Source organism: Buceros rhinoceros, unplaced genomic scaffold (assembly GCF_000710305.1).
Source record: "Buceros rhinoceros silvestris isolate BGI_N320 unplaced genomic scaffold, ASM71030v1 scaffold22112, whole genome shotgun sequence".
In the NCBI taxonomy this organism is placed as follows: domain Eukaryota; kingdom Metazoa; phylum Chordata; class Aves; order Bucerotiformes; family Bucerotidae; genus Buceros; species Buceros rhinoceros.
This window is the reverse complement of record NW_010398644.1, coordinates 2,603-14,970: the sequence shown is the minus strand read 5'-3', so window position 1 is coordinate 14,970 and position 12,368 is coordinate 2,603. Positions and strand designations below refer to the sequence as shown.

The 12,368-nt window shown below is 41.6% G+C and overlaps 1 protein-coding gene across 1 annotated transcript in view; it reads right to left on the bottom strand.

The window, feature by feature from the left end:
• Nucleotides 1–6,051, bottom strand: part of RNF130 (ring finger protein 130) — a gene marked incomplete at its 5' end in the record, with an annotated part of 31,962 nt that extends 25,911 nt beyond the window's left edge. Inside the window, one exon of the mRNA XM_010131183.1 lies at nt 5,814–6,051. Within this exon, the coding sequence (XP_010129485.1) occupies nt 5,814–6,051 (238 nt within the window). The remainder of the gene's footprint in view (nt 1–5,813) is intronic.
• Nucleotides 6,052–12,368: the final 6,317 nt, after the last annotated feature.

Sequence of the window (12,368 nt, the reverse complement as noted above, 5' to 3'; positions counted from 1 at the left end):
TACTTGCATTACAATTTTTTCTGAAAAGGAAACGGACATTCCAGTTAAATAATGCCAGTAGAAAAAAAAAAAACAAAAAACCTGTGGTACAAGAGAATTTATCATTTTATGACCCCCTTTCCACAATCTGTGCACAGAATATTTTCTTTCAGTCACATAGTTTTACAAGGCATTTAACTACATATTATGGTGAGTAAACTGCATTTCCAGTCCTATTTAATGATAGGATAATCAATTACTAATACCTACTTTTCTGTTAAGGTACTAGTACACTAACAAGGTAGACCAAATTTTATATTCAAACCTTGAATATAATGAACAAATGCTAATTACTAAAAAGCAGAAGGGTCACATTAAGTTGTGACTAGGGAAATGATGTAATCCTAACAAACGCACTACTGAAAAAAAGGTTCCTCATGTCACAAATTCATGTATTTCTGAAATACATAAGTCTTTCTATCTTCAAGAGATATTTCTGCTTATTTCAAAACAGTTTTTCTTCACATATACTCCTGAACAACGGCCCAAACCTGCTGCCTCAGATCTGGTTTTAACACCCAATCACTGAGTCAATAATATTGATGTAACGTAGTTACTGGTCCATTCAGTTTAAAACACACTTGCGTTTTGGGAACTAAAGGTCTCCATACTCTTGCATTCTGTAGCATGACCAGGTGCTAGTAGGTGGTTTCTATTTTGCTATTTCTGGATAGCAGTTCGTATTCCCACCAATGGAAGCTGGAGCTGAAAAACCCAGGGATTTCTAAGAAGGGCAATCTGTCATGCTCAGGTATTTTCTTCTATCTACAGACAACTTCCATGCAGCTCCATCAATCTGGACAATCACTCCAAACAAATTCAGCAAAGCATGAAAGAGAAACGGCAGGAGAGCTTTACTCAAGGACACTACAAAATATTTTTAGAGCTTCATAAATAGCATATTCACAGATGAACAGCAAAAATTTCATTCCATCAAATCCATAGATTTGGGGAATTACTCTGCTGCTGGAGCTCAGACTTTGGATAAGAAAAAGAATGTAATTACTTACAGTCGCTAACAGTCCCGTGGGCCTTTTCACAGTCACAGAACTAATTACCCTTTCAGCTGGCTACGGAAAAATGAGCCTAACTGCTGTTATTTCAGTCGTGGGTGAGGCATATAGCACCCAGCAACACCAGGAAGAACTTCTGCAAGGCACTGAGGCTACGTTAGCTTTGGAAAGGGGTTTCCCTGGCTTGTCTTGAAAAACCAAATGCTTTCTTATGGTCAGGAATCTGTGCTTCAGACACGCCTCTCCTCGTCTTGTCAAGTGTCAGACACCTCCATTTACTATGTGACGGATTCTCCTGATGGATACACCTCCAAGAAACGCAGCGGGAAACAGGATTAACTAGAATGCTGTCGACACTTGTTCCCCACATTTTCAATTAGCAAATATAAACCATACAGGATGATCTAAGATATGTAAGCTATGGTTAGACTATGGATTGGTTTGCCTTTTTTAAAGCTTCAGCTTTAATGACTCATCACTAATATTCCAGGGTAAATTAATAACAATGATAATAACAATACTGTAGTAAACCATAAAATTAGTTTTGAGCTGTGAATCAGAAGTAGGTGTCGGTAATCCAGCAAAAGTTTTGCCGTGGACCTGGTAGAGAGCTGAAATATTTGTCAGCACGTGGTTGTGCAAAATGATCTGCGACGGCCTCTGCCATAGCTTTCACACATCAGCCCAGCTTATGGTTACACGAAAGGGACATCTGTGAGGAGAAGGCAAGCAGCAGAGGAAGAGAGGGGCAGCACGCAGCGAGAACCACAACAGAGGAGCGTGGCGTTCAGACTGACCCACCTCCGCGCTCTATTCTCCCCCCTCCAAACTAGGGCGAGAACATGGAGCAGCCATCGGATGGCAACAACCCCAAATGACTTCCTGCCCCTCCTGCCTCTGACCCAGGGACCTGAAGTAATCCACGTAAAACATACTCGGTTTAAACGCTTCAGGAAATTTCTTCAGCACTGATAAACAGTAGTTTTTGGAATCCAGCAACCTCATTTTGACGCTCTCTTCTATACTGTTTTCTCTTTGTATTTGTTCCATAAATTCTGAGTATGAAATTGTAACTTTAGAGGCTTCTTCAGCTTATATCCTTATCTATAAATCCAAATGAAGCCTAGTTTTTAATAGAGACATTCAATATAAAATTTAGCTGTTTTGTACTTGACAGGACCATCTCCACAAACAATAGAAATAATTAAAATGCTATTATACCTGCATTTCCTTCCTAATCCCATAACTGATTATAAAGGAGACAGCTACTACATATTTTCTCCACCACACAGGCTCTTTTTACATCAAACAATATTTGTTCTGCTTGAACAGAAGTAGCAAGCCAAACCACTCATAAAACTGCCTTCCTGCCAGTGATATCATAATTGAACGTAACCTATGCTAGGAAAAATGTCCTTCACTTGGGTTGATAGAGGACATCTACATGAATGTGTAAAACGAGGTTATTTTACATGCCCACAGTAACACCTACAAGGATACACATAGGGAAAACAATGTTGTAACTAACATTAACAGAAATATACATATATATATATATTTAAAAAGTTCACCAACTCCCGAAGGTCAATACATAATTTACAACTCCACTTGAGTCAAAGGGGCAGAGACTTAGTGGACTTTCACACAAGAAAAAGCAAATTCTGCTGTTAGCAGTAGAATCTGTTCATTTGACACGGTGACGATAGACTGATTCAAGAGAGACGGTTGTTATCTAGCCACCACAAGGAATTAATATCCTGCTAAGTATGATGTCGAGTACGAACAAATTTCCGTAAGATTAAAATTTTCAAATGTGTGTTCAAGCATAAAATAACTTGGATAAAATATTAATCCCATAGGTGAGAGCTGCTTACTGAGCTCTTTTCACAGGGAATCGCCTCTCTGCAGGTGGGCAACATCCATAAATCTAGGTAATATTTGACTTATTTTTAGCACAGACGTTGCCTAAGCTGGTGATTGGAATTCATGCAAATATCGAAGCAGGAAAGCGTGCAATTCTCAGAGTGTGCATTACCAACAGCTGCCGCTTTCCTCCCTGCTTCACCAGGAAGACAGAATATTCCTAAGGTTCAGCATGCAGCAGTATAAAAATTACATTACACTGATATAAAATGACACAAGGTCTCTTTTCACCTGTCCATGGAAAGGAAACAGAGCCATGAACCTGGTTATCACAACAGAGTGGAAAAATTGTCTTGTGGAGAATGCATTTTTAGAAGAGTAGAGGAATACTGCACAGCACTAAGCATCATATGGCAATAAGACCAACTGGGAGGCTCACCTTCATTTTCACTATCTCCTCTAACACAAATCAAATACACAAGGTCAACTCCTCCTGACCTTTAGGGATAGAAAACACCGGAAAGATGTAGTGCACTGGAGTATCTGAGTAGTAGGTGATGTCGTCATTCACTGCCTAAAAAGCATACAAGCAGTAATATGGTACAGGAGGCAGAAGGCGGCAGACCAGAGAGTGTCTTGAGCAGCTTTACACAGGACATCAACATTACGACATCATGAATCTACGCTCCAGTTGGAGTAATTCCCACTGAGGGGAAGGCTGGATCCCACAGCTCTCCCTGTGCTGACGCTAACACCGAAGGACTGGCCTGCATCGCAGCTACATGCACTTGCAGTTCCTACATCGAGCAAACAGGAAATTATTTATAGGAAGCCCTGCAAAGCGTAGATTGCTAAGGAGATCCCTTACATGACCATAACAATCAAAACAAGAGCTGTGGAGCGACACTCCTCTTCATTACAGTGTGGTGCTACGGGGATACTTCAGCTCTAGATAATTACTTCTAGTCTGTCGCATAGTTTGAACCCTTCAAGTCCAATATTAATTTTAAGATAGTGCCTACAGCCCAGATCAGTGACAGAGATTCCAGTATACAAGGGACCGAGCTCATGAAGCTCAAGAACAGCATCTCAGATAGTCAAAGATTTAATATGCATCATCTCCAGTAATCACATTTTTCAAAAGCTTTTCATGAGTAAGAGTAAATATTTGGAAGTCAACATGCTGAAGGCAGTAGCAGCTTTTTTTCAAATACCAAGTATCCAAACAGCTGCCTGGCTCGCTTACGAGACACCATTTTACCCACAGCAGCTCTCGTGCTTTATAACTTAAGACGTTATTTCAACCTACCAGAAGCACTGGACCTATTGATAGAGTTTCAAAGGCAACACGCTGATCTGCAGCGCTGAAAGACCGAGTGAACCAGGATTTCCTAATAAAAGACAGACACCACCCCCTTGCTATGAGAACACCTGCCAAATCTAAGCATTACGAGAAAGAAGGTATTGAAGTTGTAATCAAACCCACTGTATAATTTAACAGGCAATAGAGCAAACAATGCTAGAGCTGTACTGTTATTAGTGGTCTTTTTTCTGCCACTGTAAGGTACTCCAGGCCACAGGAGAAGTCACAAATCATTGCTAGAGACCACAGACCTTTCAATCTTACAGGTATGTCAAAGTTTAGGAGGGTATTTCATCAGCAAAGAGAGAAGTGGGGAAAAAAAAAACCACAAAAGGAAGGTGGAAAATGGTGGTAAAAAGTGTTTCACTAGAATATGGGACTTTTTGCCTGCAGATCGCTTGCAAAAATGTCTAAGGAAGGTACCTAAGACAAAAGTGGATTGTCAATAGGCTTGGAATTGCCATGCAGAGATCAAAATCTGCCTGGAAAATTCCTGTGGTGTGCAGACCTGGGGAGGTCAAATGCCACAAACCCAGGAGAAGCCACAAGACATTTCCCTTGTAAAAAAGAGAGAAAGAAGCAACCACAGTTGCACAGATCTTTAGCAAAAAAAATTCAATTCTCATTGTGTGACAATATGCAGAGCAATAATTAGGAAATTCCAGTTTCCAAGCAACCTGCTATGCTTGAAAGAAAAAGCACTGGAAATATTCTAGGGGAAGAAAAAAAAAAAATCAGCCAGCAGTACAGCCCTCAAATATAGAAATACGCCTTTTCTGATTAAGCTAAATAATTCCAACTCGAGAAAACCTCTGGGAAAATGGAAAATGTGGTTATCAGAATCGTGAAAATAATTTTTAACCAAGGAAAATGTTTATTTATGAGGCTCCCACTAGCAATGGTGAAATTTTACACATAGGTAGCCCTAAAAAAGGATAAGTTTGTAGAAATCCAGATTTTCAGCATGATTCTAAACCAGCACTAGTCTATTTCTAGACAACTTACGGAGGCAACTGCTCTCCACATCATTAAGTTTTGTTGGCTCCTGTATGGCCCACAAGGACCCACCGTAGAAAGAAAACCCTCTGCAAACTGTTGTTACATAAACCACGCACACTCAGACAGACCCGTTATCATTTGAAAGTCCCTCCCAGAACAGGCAGATGAAGACACGCTACTATAAACATTTTCCAGGTACAGAGGCTTTGTAGAATTCTAGACCTTCCATTCTACACGGAAGATTTGAAGAAAGATTTGAAACTGATTGCTGCGAAGACCTTACAGATGTTTCCTCACTCCAAAACACCTGTATCTCCACTGCAGTGACTTTCATCAGATAAAACACTGCTGAAGGAAGGTAACTTTTCAGAATTACTGGCTTGTTTTGCTATATCACACACATGTAAACAGCACTGGAGAACAGGCTGTTTCAGCCAGCACCCGCGCACTGCCAAGAGCTCCTCTGCAATAGTTTATGTGGCAAGAGAGTTCTAGGGCAGAATGAGTTATAGCGAAAGAGATTAAGTTTGATTTACCTTGATGAGTCATGGTGACGGGTTCTTCACTGGATATGTTGTTGTAAATGACCACAGCAGAGGCATTATGTGAAGCTGCTCGCAGTATTTTCTCTCTAAACGTACAGTTTCCACGCTGCAGTAAAGCAATCCACTGCTTGGTGTTTGGTGGAACTTGGAAACGTGTTCGAGGGTCACAGCCCAGGCGATCTGCAACTGAAATGGGAAATACATTTACACTGATGCCAATTTGTCCAAACTGGCAAACAAGAAAAAAAAAACGAACTCCAAGTTTTGCTCCATTACTTCACTGTTACGCACTAGAAAGCCACTATTCTCTTGTTAAGAAAGCCTAAAGATAACTGCTGCATTCTTATTAAAAAAGCCTGTAAAGAACCAAGACGTGCAGATGGAAAGCTGCGACTACCTGCCTGAGAATTAGGCTCACTAACACAAGCTATTTTTAACTCCAGTGCAGCTAGAACAATGAATCCACATTGAATCAATACCTGCCTAGAAGCTAAAAAACATTAGAATATGGTTCACATGCTCTAGGCATTTACGAAACAGCTGTTTACTCGTCATTCTGGGGAAGTAGAAGCTTTTTTTCTTCCTAATGCAGTCATAAATATCACTGCAGTGGAAGTATGGACAAAGGAGGTTGTGAAAACAAGATTTCAGAGTTATCTGCCATGTGTGGGTTACTGTAAAAAAGGACAGTATTAAAAGCTGATCTTGTCAACCCCAGCAGCCGACATCGGCTTTTTACGTCTGCGCATTTCAGCTACACAGAAGCGCATTCACGTTCTGAGAGAAACAAACGGTTTTGCAAACACGACACACTCAAGTTGTCAGCTAAACAGGTACCGATGGGCTGAAGGAGGAGGAACAAATGCCAGACGTCTGAATTCAACAGCACGCAAAGCTCTTTTGTCCTTTCTGATGCTGTAATGTCCCCTGGAACATGCCAAACCCACACACAGCTACGTACAAAAGGCACAAATCGCAACACAGAAGGTAACGTCGTGGTAGGGCAGCTGAAACCCGTGACAGGCATTTCTGTTTATGCAACTGGAAACACACAGTTGAGTCTGACTGTGGCCACATCATTATAGGACTGTAGAAATTTACACCCAACAGCAACCAAATACGAATATATTTACCTTCTGAAATGCCAAGAGTTGGAATAAACAGTGATTTTTTTCAAGACACAAACACTTTATTTGCATAACAGCTCTAAAAACACTGTAGCTCCTAAAAGGAACTCAAATGAAGTGACCCATCATTTTTTTCTTTCAAAGCAGGGAGTTTCTTCAGCACAGACTGTAAGATTTCAGCAGAAGATCTACCACAAAAAATATCCAGTTCAACCTATCAGCTGGAAGCAAAAGAGAAGATCTTTGTAAGCATTCTCAGCCCAACGCGGCTCAGGTTAAACTGGTAACAAAGAGATTCAAATAGCTAAAGGACCTTTTCTGAAATGAGAAAGGAAATCTTCCGCTTGTCTGATGAAAACTCACGCAGAAGATTCTATGCTCACGGGAAGTCATTACATCTCTTAGCTGGGACAAGAAGTGCCTCTCCCTGTTCCCCTGGAAGGAGGGTGGGGAGCCAGACACAAGCACGTCCTTTGCACAATTGTTTTTCAAGGCTGCATTAGACATTTTGGACACGGTAGGCTATTTGCTCTATTTGTGCTTTTGTTTTATACAGGGAGCAGGGAAAATCCAAAATACAGATGCCCAAAGCCCGATTTTACAGAGTACTTTTTCCTGTGTCCCTGACATCATGACTTGAATCCCTTTGGGAACGGCTCTGATCCACACAGCAGGGCTGGTGACTGCCACCATGATCAGCAACGATCACAGAGTGCACTTCGGTATCGAGCCTACCACTGTAGCTTATCTTTGTAGTCTCAAATTCTAGGTAATAGAACATTTTTTAAAGGAATTAAGAGTCCTTTTTGAAAATGTGATAGAACCGTAATGCAGCAATCAACCTGGATGTTCTCTGTTAAGATAAAAGCAGTTTACCATTTAATGCACACTTCCCCCTTGGTCAGAAGATTTCCACTCAAAAACAGGAGGGGGAAAACACCAGCAGACTGTGACAGGAAGTTTCTCAAGCCTTGAAGGCTAAAAATCCCACCCTTCTCCAGCAAAATCAGATTCAAGGATCACAGGTGTGATACATCCTTTGCAAAATACCATTCAATAAACAGCCACAATTCCACAGAATCTCCTCAAACCACTAAAAGGAACTCAGAAAGTAGAAACTATGGCCAAGACCGATTTAATTCAAATATATGGGATGGATGGAGAGGAGTAATCCTATGGATTATGCACAGTTTGATTCAATACAATCGTGCTCAAAACTAAAATACTGAGTGAAAACAAAAACGGCCACAAAAATAGAGTAATGGCCTGTTAGAATGAAAAATCATAAAAGCCATAAAAGGCAACAGGCACCTTGAAAAGGGAGGCAGCATTCTCAGAGGTCTGTTACATAGTTCAGTTTTACAGAAGATTGAGGCACCTTGGAATTTGTAAGGCTTGAAATTTTTAGCTTAAAAACTGTCAGAGAAAGTAGTAAGAGATAACAGAAATCGCATCTGTGGAAAAAGTAGCACAAAATTTTCTACCACCATACAGATCAAAGTCTCTTTCAGCTGTGGACAGAGCTATGAAACATTACTGGATAGAGCAACAGGATTAGGAAACGAGATATTAAGAGATAAAAGCTTTCCAGATACAGACCAACAAACGCCCAACACATACAGCATGTTATTCCTGACGAGGTGGACAAAAAAAATTAACAGCCGACAATATTATTTTAGCACTATTTAAGTAATACAAAAACATTAAGGAAAATCTGGTTGGTTTAGATAAACCTGAGCTAACAACAAGTCACTTCAGGCTTAAGACACAACTCACTTTTCTCTACATTAGCATCCTATTACACCACACAAATGTTAAGTAATGTTTTCACTTTTAACTAAACAAAATTCAGGAACAATAGTAGAAAGTCTGAGTTTTTCTGCTCATCTTTTCAATAGACTTAATACACTTTTGAGAAGAGCAGAAGTTCTATAATCATGGTCACCCTTCTAGCACAGTGCACTGGCTAATCAACCACCTTCTGAACACCTAACGTGCCAGGCACATCAGTTGGCTCCTAAGAGACAGAGAGAAACGAGCAGCGCCAGCAGGAACCGTCATCAATACCTCTCCATCATCATATCATCTCTGCTCCATTGTCCAAAGTCCCATTAGGACATAAAAGACTTGGCCTGGCAAGTATTACCTGGATGATGTCCATGCCAGAATGAAAAGCAACTTCACATTAAATTAAAGTTATTCTAAAACAAATCACTTGCACATAAAAAGATACCATCAGAAGTCACGAATGGAATTTCACAATCGCAGAGGATACAAGCACGCACAAAACCATCTAAGTATGTTTCCCTATAGGTGTGCTACTCTTTCAGCTTATTCAAAATGTAAGGTTTTTTACTCTTTTTTTTTTCCTCTGTGTCTACCTACGTACTGTGAAAGCATTGGCAAAACCAACAATTTTCTGTTAGAAGTGGCTGCCTGCTGGGTTAAAGAGCTACACACAATGCTGTAATTATCTCCCTTCCTACTGTAAGCCCCTAGACCACAGAAGAGCCTCTTTACAGAAGGATCGGCTGTGATTGAAGCATCGACCATTAGGATACACGTTTGTTCTCAACTTTAGGAGAGCTTCAAGTTTCCTCTTGCAGAACACACCGGACTGCTCAACTTGCACGTACCTGTTTCTCCTTCAGGATTTTTCAAATTCAAGAGCCCTGCCTGCTGAATGTTTGTGACAGCATTTCAGAGATTCATGTGAAAGGAATAGTTAATAATGCAGTAGATCCAGCGAGGCTTCCTCCTCTACTGAAGTAGTACAGGCAAGCTCACGTGAACACAGCAACAGTACCTTTCCCCCATCTTCTCCCACTGCTTGACCAGGTCCTTTAGCTTTCCCCCTGTAAGAGGGATAGCCATTTTGTGGGACAAAAAGTTAAATCAATAGGTCAGCTGTCAGAGGCTTTATCACAAGCCTGCCTGAACGCAGACTGTCTCCTCCGGCTTCTGAACCACGGCTAGGGTTGCTTTTTCTCAAATACTGTGCCTTTACATTGCTCTTGCACTGCTTAGAATGTAGCTGTGACATTGTATATCAGCCAAGGTTGCTGCATTGACCGTCACAGACTCTGGCCCCTGTGTCATGATCCCACATCCTGGGCATTAACTTTTATTCCATTTTTTCTTTCTTTTTTTTTTTTTTTTTAGAAGTAAGGTCAGGTATCTGGATATTGATTGCATCTTAGCTAATACTCTACTCTCCGAGGCCAGCACCCGTTGCCAGAGCTGCTCTGTCTCAGCTACACATACAGCAATCATTTCCAAGTCTGACCTTCAATCACTGTAATACAATAAGCGGAGAGGCACCACCAATATTTTGAGGGGCAGCAGATCAAGAGACTCATTGGGAAAGAAAACAGCACACAAGGAGACGCAATCCCACGCAGCCTGCACCCCAAAGCGTTCCCTCCCTCCCGTGGGCACTGCCCAGGCAGGTGCTACGCAGCACGCCTGACTGGCAAAACACACAGCCTTGTGCAACCCCTTAATTACAATCCTGTGATAAAATTTCCAGAAAAGGAATTCAGCTGGGAAATTTGCAGTGGCAACACAGCAGCCCCGATTGATTCTTATTTCAAGGCAGGCTGTTAGTTACTTGCTCTCCCATTAGGGTTTAATACGTGTAATAGGTATCTTTTCTCTCAGCGCATTACCACTCGTGTTATTGTCAATACCGCCCTTACTCAAGCCACTTATAGTTCCCACTTTTTAAAAGCTGCGTCGATGAGTTATGGGCAGCAATGTTTTACTTTCAAGAGCTGTTTCAGGTAATTGCTTTGACTAAAGCTGGCTTTAACACTGAAACAAACTCTTTGAACAGGAGGTAATCTTGTTTCAGGGAAGAAGTTAAACAAAAGAAAATCACTGAAGCTTAGAAGAGTTCTGTAACAGTTCAGATTTAATCTCCTTAGCTCAGCTAGGCTATGAACTCCAATATATAACCTCTACTTGCGCTATCAATTAATGACTACTAATTAAGGTGCACATTGAGACCAATGGCAAAGGATGGATGCATGGCACAAGGTGTTTCTTCCACTGCCCTATTGATATATTTGCTTGTTGCTTTTTCCTAAAGCTTGTTTTGGCTTCTGGGCCAGAAGGAACACAAAATTCTGTTTGATTGTTCCCTAAAGCTCTGCAGTTACCAGGAAACTGGCATTTCAAACCTGCCACAGCTAAAACTTGTTCACACGATGTGTTTATTAAGTGCCGGATGCTACAAAATGCTATAGTTACCATTCCACACACGTTTACCTCCATTCCTAACACTGTGCCAATATTGCTTCTCCCCCACCTCCACCTTTTTCTAACAAAGGTTCTTCCTCAAATTCTCAGCCTCCTCACCCAGCCACAACCCTACTGCCCTTCAGCAGAGATCCCCCCTTCCTAAGAGCTCCTTCTCCAACGCAGCTTTCACACAACCGTTGCCTCCCCACGCTCCTTTTAGACTCCAGTCCCCATCACCTCCCAGTTCCGGACCTGCTGGTTCAGAGAGTTTTAATGTTTTCAAGGTGGCTTCAAGTCTGCTGCTATTTCATTTCCTAGTAGCCCCATGTCCTGCTTTCCTGCTACCGAAGCTAGCCAAGGTACATAGAACCTCACCTCCGGGCTAGGTCCAACCATTTGTGAGGGAACTTTGGGAGCACACTGAGGACTTATGTTCCAGTCCTCAACCATGAATCCAGCCCCAGAATTACAGGCCATAACCCAGAGTCAACAGTTACAGAAGAGTCCTGTTCACCTGGAGAACGTTTGAGGGAACTAAGCCACAAAGTGCTGCAGTTTCTACCAAAGGACTTGGTTTATCACAGCATGAGGAATATGTCTGACACCTAAAGGTCAGCACCACAACTGGTGTCAGGCACGTAACAGCAAAGATGCTTAAAAGTAGAGGTCACCAGAGTGGCACAGAGCTGATGTACAGACACTGCCACAAGTAGGCAGCTACTGTGAGACATTTGGGCTGAAATAGCTGTGACTTTCTGGAATCAGATAACTGAGAGGTGATACAAACCTGAACTACACTCTCAGAAAAGCTGCATCAGGCTGTGGAGATGCATTTCTTCCATGCAGAATGGGAGGGACATTTTTTTATAACATCCAAGAGTGCCTATCCAGAGGCTGCTTAAAACGCTTTTCTAGTAAGAAATTATATAAGTCATGACAAAAGATTAAGAAGTCAGAAAGTAAGAAGGATCTAGAAGTGGAAGAGAGAGTAACAGAGCGACGCTGCTGCTATCGTGCATTTAATGCACTTGAAAGAGCTGTGCAGACAGGTGCTGAATTTACACCCGGCAGCTCGCTGGAGCTACACTTTCACAAGTCACATTCACAAGCGGTCACACCAATTACTGCCATATCACTTCCCGGGGAACATTGCTTTTGAAGGCCAGTATCAATTTCA